The following is a 19285-nucleotide window of genomic DNA, read 5'->3' as shown; positions in this document are numbered from 1 at the left end:
CTCCTCTGTGATAATGAGATCTGTTGGAGTCGATATCTGACTCACAGATAGGGACACACCATTTGTGCCACTGCCTTTTCTCCCTTCTTTCCAAGAATCATTTATAGTGCAGATAACGCTGGACAATGATGGGCTGTTGGTCTCTGCGCACATCGGCCGCAGCTTCAGGCCTTTGAAAGGACACTTAATCTGTTGGCATTGTTAAAGCAGACTCTTCAGTTTATAATAATGGAGAAATATGAGAGGCCAAGGCTGGAGGAACTATCAGTGTTGATTTAGCCAGTTTTTCTCCTTCTTTTTAGTGAGTTAGCATTCTCACTTGGGTGAAGGTCCTTATACAAGAACTGTAAAGCCGACTGACATATTTAGCATATTGGCATTAATAAGACACATAAGTCTTATATATTAATAACCGGAGAAAGGGTTAGCATCTGGATTTGTGTTTATTTTGTCAGAGGTGTCCATTCATGTCGTGGTTTTGATCAGGACCTTCAGCAGGCATTTGTCACGGAGCCACAGCCTGAAGCGCCATTTGACTAGAAAATCACCCCCAGTGTCAGAGTTAAAATTATGAACTGCGAGGAATTTGAAGCGCAACTCATAACTGGAAAAATCATTAGCTCCTTCTCATTTTTTATTTTTTTATTTTTTTTTCGTCGGGGAGGATGAAGGGCCGCCGGAGAGCTGCTCAGAAAATCTTCAGTCATCATTCTGTGGCTAGAAAGATGGACAATAATAGCACTTTGCTTTCCCTTTATTTCAACCTTAGTTTCCCCAGTGAGAGGACTTTTCCCCTCAATTATATTCCTGCTCGGTTGGCTGTTACGTTTGTATAACACAGACCATGTACAGTAAGAGCTTAAAACTGATGAGAACAAGAGGGATTGCCAGCATTTCTTTATATTTTCTGTACCGCTTCTTTATGGATGTGTTATTTTCACACAATAGTTTTGAAAAAAAAAACTAAATAAAGTTTAATTTTAAGAGTCTAGAGTTGGCGACATTGCCTTGCACTCTAAAATGTTTCAGGTGTTGGCCAACTGAAGCATGCATTCCTTACTGTAGGTCTGCAGTCTTTCAGTGAGCAGGCATTGCCTTCAATAAATTACCTCAACCATGTGCGTTAAGAAAATAAACACTTTGTTTCTTTGTCCATGTGTAACCGTAATAACGTCCTTCTATTATTCCACGTTTCCACGTGTGGTATTTAAGAAGCAAACTGTCTTTGCAAAACTTCAAAATTTGCTAACTGTACACATTAGCTGGAGTCATTAGTTCAGTGATTGATGAGGATAAAATCAAATCCTTCCCTCCTGAAAACTGCTAATAAGAAGGCAGTGTCAGACTGAGTAATGGCCCGGGAACATAATGGCTTTTGAGTGTGAATATCAGGCTACATTTTGTTTACACAGTGATCACAGATGGTTCCTTTTAACATAGCCTCTTGTATGCGCGCTGATTTTTTTTTTGCCTCGACAAGGAGGAGTAGAAAGGAGAGAGGTACGCTGATGAATTCTGCGTGCTATAAATAGCGTGCAGTCCTTGGAATCCGCCTTTAACACTGAATCTGCCCTGTTAAATTCATCTAAGCTGGGCCCGGGCGGCCGCTGCTGCTGCTGCTAGCTCTGTCTGTGCACGAAACACATTATAAAATTACATTTCACAACTCTTTCAATTAAACGTGTTAATCTTTTAGCATGAGGGTGATTGATTTATTTTATTTCTTTTTTATTATTATTATTATTATTTTTTTCCTGGCCGTTTTTTAAATGTAATTAATAATATTCATAATTAAGGTAGCCTGCTCTCCCTGAAGAACGGTTGCCTCCTGTGAAGCTTGCAGCTAATTTATCTGCCGGCACTGTAGCTCGCACACAGCATTTCCTCCTGAAAGGGAAAGAGGCTGCAGGACTAATTAGCAGAGGCTGGAGGAGGATCTTTTAAAAAAAAAAAGTCTACAGCAACCTGAGACTGCTGTTATGGTCAAAGGTCTGTAGACGGACGGAGGTAAGCCCTCCAATGAATATCCACTTAGAGCGACTTGGAGCTGAGCCATGCCGTCGCACGTCTACACTGTGGGTCATTCACATCTGATAGGAATTTCAAAAGGAGTGGCCCGGCCCGGATGATTGGCATGTTGATGAAATCTGCATGGCAAGTAATTATCGCGGGAATACGTCTTGTCAGTGCTATTCCATTTCATCTCTCTTTGTGTTCATCCCTCCTCCCTCTTCTCTGGCAATTATTTAACCCCTGTCACCTCGTGTGCCAGCCTCCTGCTGCTAATGGCAACTCCTCACAATCTCGGCTCTTTCAGAATGAAAGAAAGGCAAGTAGCCGTGCGTCTCTACACGCGTGGCATTAACAGCTGCTTATTGATAAAGATGTCACCGTGGCGGAGAATTTGTAGGAATTTTTTTATTTATTTTTAATTTTTTTTTTGTCGGGTGGCTGTCTCTTATCCCGAAACGATATTTGATCATTCTGCCGGTGCGTCCTCAGCGGGGTCAGCGTTCTGCGAGAGGGGGACAGTGACACAGCTGTGGCAGCCGAGTGGAACCAGTGATGGATGACGTGCCAGAACGGGCCACGCTTCCTTCCCAGGCGCCCGCATTGACAGGCGCAGCTCTCGCATCTCACATTCAGCATCAGTGGGGCTAATCGCGGGTCATGCCGGCCACAAATGTGACACGTGAATATCGCTCCTGTAATTGCTCATTTGTCAACGTCGCGTCTCGCAAAAAGTGGGCTTCCGCAGCCATATTACCAAATGAAGCTTGCTGTAATGGACAAACATTTAAAAAAAAGAAAAAAAAAAAAAAAGAAACCAATTAAATTAAATCGCAGCGCATGGCAGTGCAGGCATTTCACACTTTGTTGCTTCATGCAAATTTGCCATAAGGAAGGTCCTCAGGATAAAAGCTTTGCTGGCGTTTAAAGTGGCTATAATATTTTCGTATTAACAGTGGACCTTAATGTGTAAAAAGGGTCCGTTTTGCTTTGGGTCTTCGACGGTAAAAGCTACATCCCATTTTAACATCAAATTGTGTCGGCTCCTTTGTAGGAGTATGTAAATTGTTTTGTGAATGTGTGTGTTCATGTGTGCGCTCGCAGTGATTATAATCCAAGCCCTGGCTCTAAGCCCTTCCGCCTGTGCTCCACCAGCCGCAAGGCCACAGCCTCTCCCCACCAGTTAATTGCATCTGAATTAGTCCATTAATGTGGCCGTGTAGAGGGATGAAGGGTTGCACGGAGGTGTCTGGCCTCTTTTGACCACTGCGATGTATTATTAATGGGTCAGCAAGTCTGGCAGCTCTGCATTAACTTGGCTAATGGACTGCGGGGTGGGTCTGTGATTCCCTTTCAGAAAGAAATCAAATCTAATACATATTACAGAATAAAGCTTTTCTTGAGATTTTTTTCATCCCCCAGTTTGTTAGCGAGAGCAGCAGTTTAAAATGAGGCACTGCTGCTCATGATTCCTTTGTGGATTTGCTCCGCGCTGACAGGTTTCTGTGGGGAGCCCAAGGTCACACGGCGTCATCGCCCCGTGTTTGTTATGGACATTAGCGATGTAGTTGGCTAATGAAAACCCACAATCAGACTGTATTAAAACGCACAATGGTTAACGGTTTCTTTTTTTTTTATCAGGTTGTGTAGTAGCCTTCAGGCTAAGTTTACTCAAGTGTCTGGAAACGGTTGAATGATGAGAATAAACCAAAAATAAAATATTGTGCTTTATCTGATCACATCCTGGCTATTTGAGATGTAAACTTGAGCTGAAAGTGGTGCTCGTCTTTAATTTCTGCCCATTTATAAAAAAAAGTCCCATCATTTATTCGGATGGGTTTCTAGTTTTACTGCTTAAATATAGAAAATGTATTTTTTGATGTATAGGGACCGTTTTGTGCGACAGCGTCTTTTGTCAGCAGTCAAACCAGTGACAGTGGAAGTATAGAAGGTTAAAGGGTTTATGTGACTCTTCTTTATTTGCAGTCTGATGGGAGAGTGCATACTGAGAAGCAGTTATGTTTGTGAAGACATGCAGCAACAATAGAAGGTCAAAGCATTTCAGTTTTTTCCCTCTTGCTTTGATATAATGTGTTTTCAATAGGACTAGATCTGTTTTGTATTTTATTTTCCCAACATCTCGTTTTACAGTCTTGGTATTCACATGGAAAGTTCACTCCTTCCTGCTTAAGCCTGCTAAGAAAAGAATATACGTCGAAGAAGCGGGTGAACAAAAAGCTTTCTGTGGCATCCCTTCATTTGTCTAACTCTTAAGTGGACAGTTGGCACTTCCCCGTCACCATTAGTAGCTGCAGTCATTTCTTCATTGTTAGTGGGTACTGTAGTCAGCATGCTGCTGTGAGCCATTGTCAGAGAATAGCATCAGAGGCTCTTCTTCTGGCTGATAATTAAGTGGCGTACTGACAAACGGCTTTCATCAGATCCCTCATGTGGAACTGAGAGCATGCGAAGGCTTTCAGGGAGGATAAACCGGAGGACGTCACTTTGCCTCCAATCTTTCATGGCCTTGCGCTGCCTCTGCAGCGGAGGAGGAAGAACGGAGAGGAAGGGCGTCCAGTGCAGCGCGGGAGCGACGCGTGAGTCGGTGTCGCTCTTAATTTACAGCGCGGAGCAAGGCGGCTGCCGCGTTTGCTGATATAGTCCGTCTGCACTGTGGCAGTTTTCCAGTTTGTTCGAGTGACCAAGCACACAGTGGTGTGCTGCATCTTTCTCCCCTATTTGAGAAGCTGTCAATTATTTTTGTTTCCTCGAGGCTGACATTACTTCAGAGTATTTCAGAGTAGATAGATGGAGTGTTATTGTGACAAGGACATAATGTGTGCTATCACTTCAGCTTCTCTGCATCCTCTGCAAAATCAAGTGCCAGGGCTGCCATTAGTAGGTTTTACTTATTTTCATATTATAAAATGTTCAGTTTGCACAGGCGTCCATTAACGACAATTATTTTCCGAAGCTAATTTTATCGCTGCAGCTAAAGGTGAGGCAGGGTTTACATTTATCAAACCTGTTCAGTTCTAATTATCAGACGTGACTTACCAGCCGCTACTGTAAATTTACAGCCATAAACAAATCACCATATAATATAATTAAACATTGTAATCCATTTACTAATTTGATGGGCGATGGATTTATTTTCAAGTATTGCAAGTCTCTGGTATTCGAGGTACAGACAACTTCAAGAAAAATACTGTTTAAAATATTCCTCAGAGGCATAGTTAAGTTTTGTTTAAACGAAGGGTCTGTATCTTCTTAACCGCTCTATTTCTATCCATATTGGGAACAATAAAAAAGGTAACTTTTTACCATCCATCCACTATCTGCTACAGCTTATCCTGTACAAGGTTGTGGGTGGAGGCTGTGTCTGTCCCAGCTGATATTGGACATGAGGCAGGTGTCTATGTGGGGACTAACACAGAGAGACAAACAACATATCAAGATATTATGTGACTGGATTTTGAGTGAAAGCCCAGAGAAAAACAAAAGAAAATGTGTTAACTACTACATTAACATGCAACCCAGCATTTTTTTTTCTAATATAGGGTCAACTCTCATATAACTGTTATAATATTAAGTCATAATGTATTACTCCGTAGAAAACGTCTCAGTCCTGCCTCGAAGAAGTAGTTTTTTTTCTTCTCGACTTGATTTTAATCTCCCCGTGTCTCCGACTTTTGCTCCAGCCTCATCTTCTGTGCTGTATTGACTGGTTTACTGTTGAATAGTGTTTGCCATCACTCAATCCTGCCAATTTCCAAAGAGGTCGGGCCCATCATCATTTCTCCTGAATTCTTCCTGATTCATTGCCAATGACAGCCCTATCGAAGGTCAGAGATGCTCTGCAATAATCCACTTAATAGAATCGTACACGTCTGCATGCTGTACGGTGCAGCGCGGTGTACTGTAGCACGAGCAGCAGCACCAGAGGCTGTACAAAACGCTTTGACTGTGTGCGGTTTGGTTTTGAGCGAGAGAATGAGACAGAGTGGGAGAGGCACAAATATCGGCAAAAAAAAAAAAAGAAAGAAAGAAAGAGAGACAAAGACAGATAGCTCTCTGAGGGACTGTGATCAAATAGGCCTCATATGAGTGGCTCAGGGCTTTTGTTGTAGTGTGACCCGCCGTTCAGTGTTGCATTAAGTGAATTTTTCCCCCCACAGCTTTTCAAATCTGCAGTGACCGCCTCCCAATTTATAAGGGGAATTTCAAACGTAACGTTCAAGCCAGGGCTGTAACCTTGAGTGCACCTAGAAAATAATGCAGAAGTTTTTTTCTGTAATTTCTACAGGTCCATTCCAAGGTTGGCCTTAGAGCAAAAAAAACACACACACACACACACACGGTTAGAAAAGGGAATGTGGGTGCAATTGCCTGAGTGAGATTGAGTTCAGAACATTTATATTGCAGCTTTTGGTCTCTAACCCCACTGCTTGTTGAAAAGGGAACATCCTTGGTGCAGCATTCATAAACTTCTTATACGCCACTAGAGAACTATGGGGGTTTTGTGTTGGCTCAGCCTATTGTCTGCGCTCTATAGGATGCTGTATCCTTGGATCACCCTCAGGAAAATTACTTGGCAGACAAAGTTGGATTGCTTTGCTTACTTGGTATCGAAGAGGATTCAACACTATGTGAATTTGCAAGCTATAGGTAAGCTTAAGGTCTGTTTTGGTTACGTGTTTACCTACACATTGCTTGAGAGGAAGAACTGCATCGTTTTCTGACCTTACCGTTCCTGCGTTTTCCGCGTATGGAGCTGTCCTCTAGGAACGGTTAAACCTGCGGTGGCTGATTCAGACCGCTGACCCGTGTTGTCATGTTAATTGGCTTCCCTGCAGTCGCATCCAGATTTTGACGGCTTTTCATTAATTGTTACTTTCATTAATTGCATTCTGTAGCTCTTTATTTTAAAAAAAAAAAAAAATCTCACTACTGTAATTGTCCAGAAAGTTTTTTTTGTTGCTGTCGCTGTCCTCTCCGCTCCTGATAACATGTCCTTTTTGAGTCCACACATGTAATCGCTTATCAAGCTAATTTCTTTCTTGCATGCATTGCCCTCATTATGCGAGTCTGCCAATGAAAAATGAGTTTAATTTAGCCAAATGCTCACTGTTGAGGGCAGGCGGGGGGAGAAAAATACAATTTCCCCATAGTGTCATCTCCTTGTGCAGAAGTGGCTGAGTTTTAATTACTACAATACCTCAGTGTGCCACACTAGATGACCTAGGTGGAGATGGCTGTTGATGTTTCTCTTCTGGCACCTGTTTGCTTTTGTCTTTGTAGTATGTGTGGACATCAGCATGGAGCTCTCCTCGAACTCAAGAGTAACAGGTTATTATATTTATGACAGATCTCACCTTGGCATGTATATTTCTGCGGCAGACAAGCGAACCGTTCATGTTTTATTAAGGCTACATACAAGTGAGTAAAGATCAGAGACTAAGGGGTTTAAAACCTAGCATGCCAACACATTACTACTAGATGCCAAGGGAGGCAGATCAAATGCCTTTGAAGATGGTTGGAAAAAATGAAAGTTGAAAATCGTTCGAGTTGACTTCATTGGTATTTGAGTGTGGGCTTTAGGTCTCTCGGTAGCTTCGCTAGATGCGAGAGAGAGTGCGCTGTGTTGTGTTGGGCGGCGTGTGTTGGCAGACTCCAGAGTCTGACAGCATGGTGTCTGTGGGGGAGGGGTCACTGTAATCAGTAAGGATTTAAGTAGTGCTAAATAGAATTAGATGTCTTTAATAGGTGCTTACCGTAATTATTTTTTGTCACTAAAACGCAGCTTTGCAACCAATACTGAAGATTTAGACTTGACGAATGTAGCAAGTTACGGCCATTACGCTTTAAGTAAAACAGGAATTAACAAGGGTTTAAATGTTCAAAATATATTGACAATGAAGGGAACAGCAGAGTCTGATACAACAACGGAGGCCCATGTTATACCTGATGTTTTCATCTCTTCCGTCAGAAGATCCTTGTTCTGATGGTCTCAGTGTCACAGCTCTTCTGACCGCTAGCTAAATCATCTGGTGATTGCACCCGGACAGACGTACCTTTCTCTACCTGTGTGTACGTGTGTCCAACCCTATTCATTTAACTTTAGAAAAAAAGAGGGAAAAAAAAGCAGTGCCTTGCTGAGAAAATGCTGTGGCATCCCACATGCCTTCCCACACCCACTACAAATAGACAGCGAAGGTGCTACATTCCCTGGCCTTGGTGCTGCTCCCCGAGGCTGAGGAGTATGTTCTGTGTTGGTGGGCATGTCACAGGGTCCTTATGAAATAACTAAGGCCTAAAAATACAGTAATCTACCTGTGTGTGAGCGAGAGAGAGAGAGAGAGGGTCAGAGTGAGTGTGTTGCGTGCGTGCATCTGTTACTGTATCTTTACTGATTCACTTCCCGTTTCCTTTAATGTGGCCTCGTTTGTCACACAAGGTTCATACTCTTTCTTTCTTTCTTTCTTTCTTTCTTTCTTTCTTTCTTTCTTTCTTTCTTTCTTTCTTTCTCTCTTTCTTTCTATATCACTTGCCTCATTTAAATATGATACCGTAAATACTTACTTTTATGGAAATCATTTGTTGGTTCGCTGAGGTAATTGACTCCATGCGATGAACACTTAAAACCAACCTTCACAACAGATGTTTAACTTACTCAAACCTGTAGTACATATATTATATTGAAGGAAAATACTGTAAACTGGAAACGTACACCATTCATTGACTAATTGTTTCACCTCTGATTCTCTCCGCCTGGGCTGGAAATCCAGTTGCTGTCGTATAATTTTACTGACTAATTGTATTGAAGGAAATGTTCATACAGCAAATCCTGAAATGAAGGAAATGCCTCATTGTACAACAGTAGATGGATGTCTTCCTTTGTACAATTTATACCCTGTATAATTTTCTCGCAGGGATTACATTTTGACGTTTTACTATTGTCTATCAGGGCACTCTTTGCCACTCGTAATGTTCATTACATGTACCTGTGTACCCATCTGTAAGTTCTCTTTCTCAATCTGTGTGGTCGCTTTGCTTCTCTTCAAAATTCACTCACACCACAGATCTTATTTCATAATTATCATTATTTTAACAGATTTGTCTGATGTCTTTCACATTCATCCATCCATTAGACTTCCTGTCAGGTTAGTCAGAGGTTGAGGTCCTGTCTTGCACACAGTTCTTGCAAAAGTGTTTGCATCGGCTCATTTGATTGGCTATTCTGCCTTCTTCTGTAAAGCTATTCCACACAACATATCAGATGTGGCAACAGGTGTGAGTCATATTCAGTATAATGACTTTTCCCTCACTCTAAAAGTGGCGTATTCTGTCTTCTATGTGATCGTTAATGTGAGGAGACTTGTTGATTTTATACGAAATGAGATAAACTTAAAATGGGAGGCACACAGCAAAATGGGAGCGCGGTGTCATCCAAATTAACTTTTGCTGTACGCTCGGCTTGAAACTGCGGTTGTCTCCAGAGACCTGATCTTTTTTTGGAAATGTAAATTGAACACAGGAGGAGTAGTTTTTTTTTCTCTGAATATTTGCCTTTATGAGCAGCTCCTGTAGTGGAGGTCACCGTAATGTTTAACCACTGGTTCCTGACACTGTTTACCCCCACCTATTTTCCCACACGCTGCAATGCTAGGGAGAGCACTTTGATCGCATAGGCACCAAATCCAGCAGCATTTACGCTCTCCTCCTCTGGAGTTTAAACTAAACGCGCAGAGAGCACCTCTAGGTCGTCTCAGACTCTCGCTTGGTCTCAGAAATGCTTCCAGTAAACTTACAACTGGACTAATGCCTCTTTGTTGCTTTTTTGTTAGTTGTGGGAAATATGCTGTAAGAGTGGGCAGAGTGTTGGTTGGTTAGAGCCCCCGCACTCTTTGTTTTTCGAGCTTTGTCTCGAGGCAAAAAGTTGCAGGAAGATGGTGTGAAGCTGGTAAAGTCTGAAACCCACTGTGGCGTTGCTTCATTGACGTTGGACCGCAGTGTGAGTCCCCCTCTTCCTGGGTTGCTGGTGTTCATCCCGATGTCATAACTCGTACGTGTGCTTGTGCATGTATGTCCCGACGTGCCGAGTTCGCTCCCTTGGGTCCCTGGCCATGTGCGCAGGGTGCCTCCTCCTCCCCGGCTGTGAGGAGCGGGGCTCTGACACGGCCTGTCCCTTTAGCTCACTCTGAACGTTTGACACGCCGAGCGCAGAGGTCAGCCTGACCTACTTTCCCCTGGCGGCCCTTCTGCTGAGCTGCAGCGCTCCTCAGCAGGGGGGGAGGCAGCGAGGGCGGAGCTGCTTACGCCTCCACTGCTGTCCTGGTGTGTTAAATCACCGCCATTTGTTAGGAGACACGGTTCAGTGTGTGTACGGCTGTGTGTGTGTTTTTTTTGTTTTAGGTGTGTAGGAAGCATCCCACGTACATGGACATAGACGCACACACATGCGCAGGCTTGTGTTAAGGTTGGATATGAAGTGCTCTGTGGGGGTTGCAGGTAGATGCTGGGCAGCACTTGGGCAGGACCCCTACAGTGAGCTCTGTCTGAGTCACTTTATGTTCAACTGTTAACACCCTCTGACCTCTTCCACCTACTGCATTTCCCATCACTGTAGATCCACTTCTGCCCAACTTAAAGCTTACTGTCTCAAAGTAAAGACACACAGACCCGGGTTGTAAATCTCAGGATCCGCTGCTCAAACGCTGACACGCCGTTTCTAAACCTTGGCATAATTGCCCTTTATTTTTCATCAGCCTATTGTTGTCTTGCTCTACGCCTACTCAGCAAATACGCTATAATCTAACTAATGTAGTGGCTGTCGCTGCCATCGTGTTTTATTTTTTCTGCCTCCGTTCTAACATTTCAACGTCTAGCTTTTGTTCTGGTTCGTCTCTTCGCCTTCAAATGACCCGCAGCCTGTTAGTTTCACACCACAAATGTGTCTGAAGCAGTGGAAAGGCTTTATCTGACACAATATGGGCCTGTCAGGAGGAGAAGAGAGCGGGTGAGCAGAGTTCATTAAAAAGTAAACTTCTGATGTAGCGGCAGGCCTTGGCTGCTTGAGTGTATCAATGATTTAGGCCCAGGAGAAGGTCCGTAATGGATAGAGCCACCTCTCTGTGCAAGTTCAGCTGCTTCTGTCCGCCTGGCATCAAGTGGTTCACATACTCAGACACACAGAGGCTGTGAAAGCAAAAGGTTTTAAGTACTTAAGTGTGTATGGCATTGTACTGCCTGCAACACACTCCCTCCCTCTCTGAGCGCTGGACATGTCGCAGTTTTCTTTTTTGAAAGTAGCATGGGCCGGCTAAACCGAGAACCTCTTATCTGTTTGTCACCATCCACTATGTATGATCACACTCTGCGTGCACGTTGCTTTACTTATCTGAACTAGTGTCAAACACAAGACAAGACAAGGGACAGTATGTAGCTAAAAGGAGGAAGCCTGTATAAAGGTGCCGTCTCTCGAAGACCTATTCAAAGAAGCCCGGCTGACGTCTACCTGAGAGTGGGCAGCGTCTCTAAACCTGCAGCAGTGGGGTCAATCAGTTAAACCGAGTGCGCTCAAATCTGTAAAACTGTCTCACTCACTGACTTTTAAGATCAGAACTGTTTTTTTTTTTTTTTTTTTCTGCGTGTCGGCGATGCATGTTCAGAAAAGAAGTCATGTTCATGTGCCTGGATTACATTCAGACCACACAGGGACTCTGATCGCAGCGCCAGCCTGAGTGCTTCTGTATCTAGTTTTCAAGATCCGATAACAGCGTGACCAAAATATATTGAGCTTTGAGATCTTTCAATAAATGATATTCTGGTGTGTAGCAGTGGTTGAGATGTGTGATAATGTTTTTTTTATGCCTCTGTCTTGAGTATGTTTCAAATATGAGAAGATTCTTTTTCTTTTCAGAGTTTTTTATTGCTGTGTATCTTTGGGTTTTAACCTTGAAGGAGTTCTCAATAATCCTACAACAGTCGTCTGTAAGGTTTTCATATTTGAGAATCTTTTGTTTGTGTGTTTTTAACAGTTTTGAGTTGATTCTATTACATATTTTTATAAAGTTTTGTGTGAATGTGTCAGACAGTCTCCTCTTGACTTGTGAAAGTATGAGTCTCTTCTTACCTTGTCTATTATATTCTGTGCTAGTGTTTTTGTCTATAAGGATCCAGTTTCCTCAGTTCAGGTTTTTGGGTGATACTCCACCCAAACTCCTAATGTGAAGCATTTAGCTTTAATCTGTTGAAAGGTAGCTTTAGTTATCTTGAATGAATTTGTGTCAACTATATTGGATTACAATGGGAGACACAAAAAAATTGCAAATGGCTTGCAGTATTATCCATTTGCGGTCCATTCTCACGCTCACTATGTTGCAAACAACAGTAAGATAATATTGTGACATTAAAACATTCAGGTGGTTTCAACCTTGATAGGAAGTACAATAAATGTAAAGTAAGTAAATTGGAGTCTCAAAGTGTCTGTGACAGTCAAAGGGGCTTTGACTTGGGTGAAAATATCAGTGGAGACCTAACTCAGGAGAGTGGCTACAAGGTGACTGACCACACGGTCCTTGGATTGAGGCACCAGCCGAACGTCTGGAGGTAGAGGTAGAGTGTTGAACGTGACCTCACCTGCCCTGAAGCCTCCGACCAGATATTGTTTGATATTCATTCAATTTTAGGTTGGTTTTACTTCCTTCTTTTACTAACAAAAGAAAACATACTTTTCGACCGGACTATGACATGGTATATTTTTGTTTAGAGAACAGTGTCACACTTAACTTCAAAATGATTTAGCAATCAAGATTAACGGCATTCCAACCAGATAGTCACTACCATCTCTTTCTGTGGTGTAGTCGCTTGTAGCGTTGAACCAGCAGCTCTCGCGTTTGGGTGTCCGTCTTTCCCTCCTCACCCCTCTTCGTGCCCCTCTCACCGCCTATCTCCTGCATGCGTTAAACTCATCAGAGAATCCCACTGCTTTTTACTGCGACCATCTGTCAATACCACTCCATAAAGTGGAGTGGAGGGACGTGTGCAACCATTGGCTCTCGTAAGCCCTCAGCTGGTCTGGCTCCAGCTGGTCCTGAGGGTCTTGCTGTTGCTGCTTAACCCGGGCCTGGAGCATCACTCTCTAACCCTCGTGGCTACTTCAGCTCACCTCGCCTCCCCCCTATCAGGCAGCTGGATGAACCTCCCTCTTCACCACTGCGGAGTAGCTTGTAACACTGTAATGAGTTAACTTTCAGAATGATCTACATAATTTATTTCCTGCCCCCACAGGAGCCCCATGAAGCATTAATTAATATCAGACTCTGCTATCAGCAACCGTCCCAGTGTGGGACTCCTCCTGGCTCCTATTTTTGGCACTGGCGGAATTCGATATGTTGTGCAACCAGAATTCAGTTGGTTGGACGCTGATGAAAGATGAGGCTTCCTGGTGGCTCTGTACACAAACTGAGCTCCTGTATATGAGTGAAATCTGGATGCCACCGTAAGCCAGATCTGATGTCGGTGAAATGAGCTGACCTCTGTAGCTGCGACCGAACCAAGATTATACAAGCCAGCTAGTTGTGTGTCCTTTTTGCTGCTGGCAGCGGCGTTCTCCGCACTCGGGTGCTACAGATTTGTTTGTGTAATCTGATTTTTAATATGTGTTCACTCACCTCGCTGCAATTTTCTCTCTGTCTGTTTGCCCCCCACAGAACTCAATACGGCACAATCTGTCATTGAACAAGTGTTTTCTCAAAGTGCCTCGCTCCAAAGATGACCCAGGAAAGGTGAGACTTAAAACCATTATCCTAATAAAATAGAGTAACCACTCGTAAAGTGTCTTTCCCACAACTAACAAAATGTTTTTGTGTGTGTGTGTGTGTGTGTGTGTGTGTGTGTGTGTGTGCGTCTTCCTATTCCTGGTAGAAAAATGTTACCTTTGAATGACTGCCAGGACTCTGACAGTCTGGAAATGCATGGTATGCTCGTAATCTATTATGAACCTCCCACCCCCACAGAGCCGCATTTCAAATGTAAGGAGAGACTAGTTTTTTGGACGGCAGATGTTGGTGTGGAGGAAAAAATGTCAAACACCGGCCGTAACAGGGTAGACGTCAGGTCATTTCGAGAATCTGGCATCTCTAAAGTAGTTACTCAAGGTGAGGCTGAATCTTCCTCGGAAAAAAAAAAAATAAAATAAATAAATGAGTCAGACCTCATTTGCCTCCCATTAGTCTTCTCTCTAAAGGGATAGTCCATGTTAATTTGACATTTGAATCTCAGTAGGACCACCTACATATGCTGCTTCAGCTCGAATTACTCCACAATATCGTGCGACATGAACCTGATAAGTAGCATCCCCGGATGAAGCGAGTTGTTCGTGAAAAAGGAGCCTACAGGCCTATATTTACTACGATGCTGTGCATAGGTCTAGCCTATATGTAGCCTAACCCAGATATCATCCCGGCACTGTCAGAGCACATGGTACATATGCTTAGGGAACCGCACAGATAATTACACACACACACACACACACACATGCGCATGAACGCATGCATGAAGAGCTACGCCTAGCTGTGTAGAGGATGGGGACTGAATGCTAATTTCATGTTTTGCTGTAATCCTCTGATATTGACACTCCTGGGAGCTGCTCCACTAAATACAAAATAATCTATTGCTGTATGGATCCCATTCCAAATGCATGGCCAACATGCTCGCATCCTTAATGTTTAATTTGGAATTTTCCTCACTCCCTTCCCCCCCGAAGACAACTTCAAAGAGGCGCTAGCCGCTCTTGATATGTTGCATCAATATTGTAATGTGGCAGGAATATGAGAACTGCTGGCTGGATGAGATAGGAGAGTCGTGTCGCTCTCTGTCTGTCTCCCTCTCTCTGAGATGGTGTAGGAGATGACAGTTGGTATTGTAAATACACACACCCTGTCTACCTTGGAGATAGAAAAGCAGCCCTTGAAGGTTTGCTGTTAATAATCTTTTTTTTTTTTTCTAATTGGTCTTGTGTCTCTGCTCGGAGTTTCAAGGATAACTGGCGTACTATTTTGCTTGTCTTTCCTATATTTACATGCAAAAGAGGAAGCAGGTGACGTAATTTATGGTGATGCAGGAAAATGAGCTGCGTCATTTATGGGAAGAAAACAGGTAGTTTACATGTGTTCCCTGTATTTGTTTTTTAAAAACTCTTTCCAGCCGCCTTTGTTTTGCGGCTGCCGAGAAGATTGTGGCTTTGCTCCGTTGTTGCCCCACACTCCGAGGATACACTTGGCTTGGCATTGCTACAGTATATTGCAGTATATTTGTGAATAATTTAATGACTCTTTATACGTTTCCCTTTTTTTTCCTGCCAACTCTCTGGGGATGAGGGTAGAGAAATGCAGAAACTCCCATCCCACGAGGGCTGAGTTAAAGTCTTCTTCCCTCCCTAATTAAAAGAAACACCCAGCCTGGCATTGTGTGTGCGGCACCTTGTTTTGAAACATCTGTATCTGCACCCCTGCATTTAACCCCTGCGTTTTAAGAAGGAGACAGATCACATGTGAAGACAACGTGTCTCACCTTTACAGGCGATCTACAGCGATGCGTCTGATAGGATGCACGGGCATATAATGAGGTTTCTGCTGCAGTTTACTGTAGCCTACATCAGTATTTGATGTTTCTTCATCTTATGTTGATTGTGCTGTGAATTATTCTTCCCTCTGAGGGAAATGTTAATTGACCCCAAAGCCTCACACATATTAAAAGTTATAATTTCAACCCCCAGACTAATATAGGCCAGCCCCGGATTTTCATTTTAACAACTACAGCAGGGGTTTTTGTGAGGTGTGAAAAATTTGCTAGATATAACAGAAGCTGGCCATTGTGTGTGCTGCAGTATAGATACTTGAGCTAGAGTTTCTTCTGTGGCCTCTCCTGTTGTACAGAGAATTTCTTATGGAAATATCAATTATTCTCTCTGCTAAGGAAGTAATTTTAAAGGTCCTGATCCCACTTTCTCTTGACAATTGTGATTTTATCGAGGGTCATATGAAATATTAAAAATAAATTCAGAACTTGCAGGGCCTTAGGGGAAGAAAATCTCATTTTTAACAACTGTAAGCTGCGTTTCTGTTGGCTTGGAGGAGGAACACCATTGAAAAATAAATTAAATGGGGCCGAATGCAAAGATAAATAATGCAGCTTGGTTGTGGAATTACTAGCTGCAGCCCCAGAGCCAGCCCAGGCTGTTCTTTCCTCGATTAGCCTTGCTCAGACCTTAGAAGAAAGCAACGCGGCAGGGCTAGCGCTGCCTCCATTCCTGGGCTGAGACTGTGGATCCTTCATCCTTGGCAACAGCACTCCGACTTCAATACCTGAGGCTGAGGAAGTACAGCTTCAGGAAAGGCTTAGCATTTCACCACCACCAGCTGCCCTCACCGCCAGCCTCTCATTGAGGAGCAGCCACAGAGGAGGAAAAGCCAAACCTTTCCAGCTAACAAAGCCCACCCACACACATTGCACAAACTCACAGCTCAAATAAAGGCTTGGGTTTTAAATGTGTTGTAGTAGAAGGTATATTTGAGTGCAAACGGGAGATGAGATATTCGTGACGTCAGAGCTCAAATGTTTTAATCCTGATTTTATTTTTATCGTGCCAATAAGAGACAGACACGAAAGAGTGGGAGGTGGGGTCCCAAACCATTTCACATTACGGTTTCATGCACTTTAATGGTTCCACAAGAAATGGGTGAAAATTCTAGATCCAGTGCAAACTTCCCAGATATTTCACATGAGAAGAAAAATCTGTTTTATCAACTCGAGCCCTTTTCTCTGTCTGCAGGGCTCTTACTGGGCCATCGACACCAACCCAAAGGAGGACGCTTTGCCTACACGGCCAAAGAAAAGGCCGCGGTCTGGAGAGCGGGTGAGTTTGTCGAGAAAAAGTCTTTTTACACTTCTGTCTTCTTCCATGTTTGGTTCGCGATATATCTGTGTTACATCGTTACATCTCTACTTCTGCCTCAGTTTTACTTTGTCCTGCTTTTTCCTCACACTTTCCTTTAATTCTTTCCCGACCACATGCAGACACGCACATGCAAACGCACACACACAGCCTCAGTAGGAGTTCGCATCCACGCTTTATGTAGCTGCCTCTCCGTGTTGCTTCGCTAGCCTGTCATGAAGTGGGCTTCTTATTAATAAGCTGTGCCCCAGGCAGCCATTACATACGTTATATTTTGCAGTCACTTTTTTTAACAAACATCAATTAATGCAAGACTGTGCGCACGGGCTATTCTGAGCGGGAGCTTTTGTCTTTAATTATGCATGAGCTTCGTCCGCCGCCACGTACAGCTGTACAGGTTTATAGTGAGCGGCTCGGATTGACCTGGCCCTTGGGCATCCCAACGCAACGAGCACTTGTCTCCTCCTTCCCCAACAATGTGGCTGACCAGAGGCTACGACGAGGAGAGACTCTGTTAGCCGGCATTGGAGACTCATGCGCACCGCTGTCTCCGCCGCACACATACACGAGTGCATCAAACTTAAAATGCTGTTCGTGTAGTTGCCCTACAGCATAGAAATGCTATCACATTCATTTAACAAACTGCTTTGTCGCTGGTGAGAGATTTTACATACAGCAAATGTGGAGGTACACGGAAAAGAGCCTCGTTTTTTAATATGCAGCTCTGCCAACAGTTTTAACTAAAGCTCTCCTTATGCAGTTCTGCTCATTTGAGCGTGACACAAAAGAACGCACCAAGTGAGGAGTGTGTGTTTTCTGTAGGACACAGGCTCCGTGCTTAACCCCTCCCCCCGTTAGACACTGTCTGCCTGCAAGGCATTCCATTAAGAGTCTCAGACATTGAAATTGAGAGTTTGTGAAATCTCATTTATGTTTATCATGAATTAAAAATGGTATTGTTGGCAGCCAATCCTCTTACAGTAAGCAGTTTTGGGAGACAGGCATGCCGGAGTTATCTCTCACGACAGTGCGCCTATACTGCTTGACGAGTGTGTGCACTGCGCGCGCGCGCGCGTGTGTGTGTGTTTCGGTTTGGGTGTGGAGGTGAGGGTGGGGAGGGAGGCTGTCTCCATCTTTTCAGAAAGCAGAGTTCAAATGTGACCTAAATAAAGGTGTTGCTCTGTCATTTTATCGTGGTTCTGGTTTATTTTATTTATTTTTTTTTTTGCGATTTTTCTGATGGATGTATTTCTGGTACAAGCTAAGGATTTGTTACAAATCTAACACTGGTCATTCCATGCAACCTGCAGTAGTGGGATCTTGTGTGTTTAATAATTGGATTATGCTGACTCTTTTTGTTCTCCCCCCCCACCCCCACCCCCACCCCATAACCCCCACAGGCTTCTACGCCGTACAGCCTGGAGTCAGAGTCTTTGGGGATGGAGTGTATGATCTCTGGAAGTGCCTCTCCAACGCTGGCAATCAACACTGTGACTAACAAGGTACTACAACCAGCCAGCCAGCCTCCAGCTCCAACACACACCTGGCTACACGGCTGCACCCTGACCCCACCCACTTCTCCAACCACCTACAGCACTATTCCCCACAGAGAGAGGAGCACTCTAGTGGAGGGGGAGATACAGGCGCGCACATTCGCACACAAGCATATGCTCCTGTGCCTAGAGCTTCCCTTCAGTGCAACCCACACCAAAATACACAATTATCTGCCCTTCTCTGCCTAGTTCCTCTGCAAAAACAGGCGCCGGTCTCTTGTTAACTTCAGTACGGAAATATGATGCTCACAGTGATACTTAGTGTTTGCAACCTGATAGACCTGACACGGTCTTGTTCACACTTGTAACAGAATACATGGCGTTTCTGTATTCACACCTGTAGCGGAGGTTGACGCCCGGAGTCGTGTTTCTCATTCTGTGACCATACTACAGGTGACCGCCCCTGCTGCTGGCTCTGTCTGCTCACAGTAGTTTTTTTTTTTTTTTTTTTTTAAAAAACATCTATAAAAGCCTGGAAACACTTGTACATCATAGAGCAAAGCTACAGGGACTGCTAGCTGTTAGCTGCGAGTGTGCCGCTCACTCTGAAATTTAAATAGGCTTTTTAACCTTAAGCTCTCATCCTCTGAGCCCAGTGGGGGCAGCTCTCAGGAGTACTTTTAAAAAGCCTACAAGAGTCTCTTACTCATTTGCTGCAAGCATTACAAAAAAAAAAAAAAAAGTCTACCGTGAACAGGAGTGGAAAGATGAGTTAGTGTTTGTGCGACGGGGCCTCTTATATTCTGAGTACGAAGCAAAAGTC

The 19285-nt window shown here is 43.7% G+C and overlaps 1 protein-coding gene across 1 annotated transcript in view; it reads left to right on the top strand.

Moving 5' to 3' along the window:
* Positions 1–19285, top strand: part of foxj3 (forkhead box J3) — a 64860-nt gene that overhangs the window by 33751 nt on the left and 11824 nt on the right. Inside the window, exons 3-5 of the mRNA XM_047583767.1 lie at positions 13725–13799; positions 16847–16930; positions 18370–18471. Coding sequence (XP_047439723.1) covers positions 13725–13799; positions 16847–16930; positions 18370–18471 — 261 coding nt within the window. The remainder of the gene's footprint in view (positions 1–13724; positions 13800–16846; positions 16931–18369; positions 18472–19285) is intronic.

The sequence above is a fragment of the Mugil cephalus genome, chromosome 4, assembly GCF_022458985.1.
Source record: "Mugil cephalus isolate CIBA_MC_2020 chromosome 4, CIBA_Mcephalus_1.1, whole genome shotgun sequence".
Classification (NCBI taxonomy): domain Eukaryota; kingdom Metazoa; phylum Chordata; class Actinopteri; order Mugiliformes; family Mugilidae; genus Mugil; species Mugil cephalus.
The sequence above is the reverse complement of the archived record's forward strand: the minus strand, read 5'-3'. Positions and strand labels throughout refer to the sequence as shown.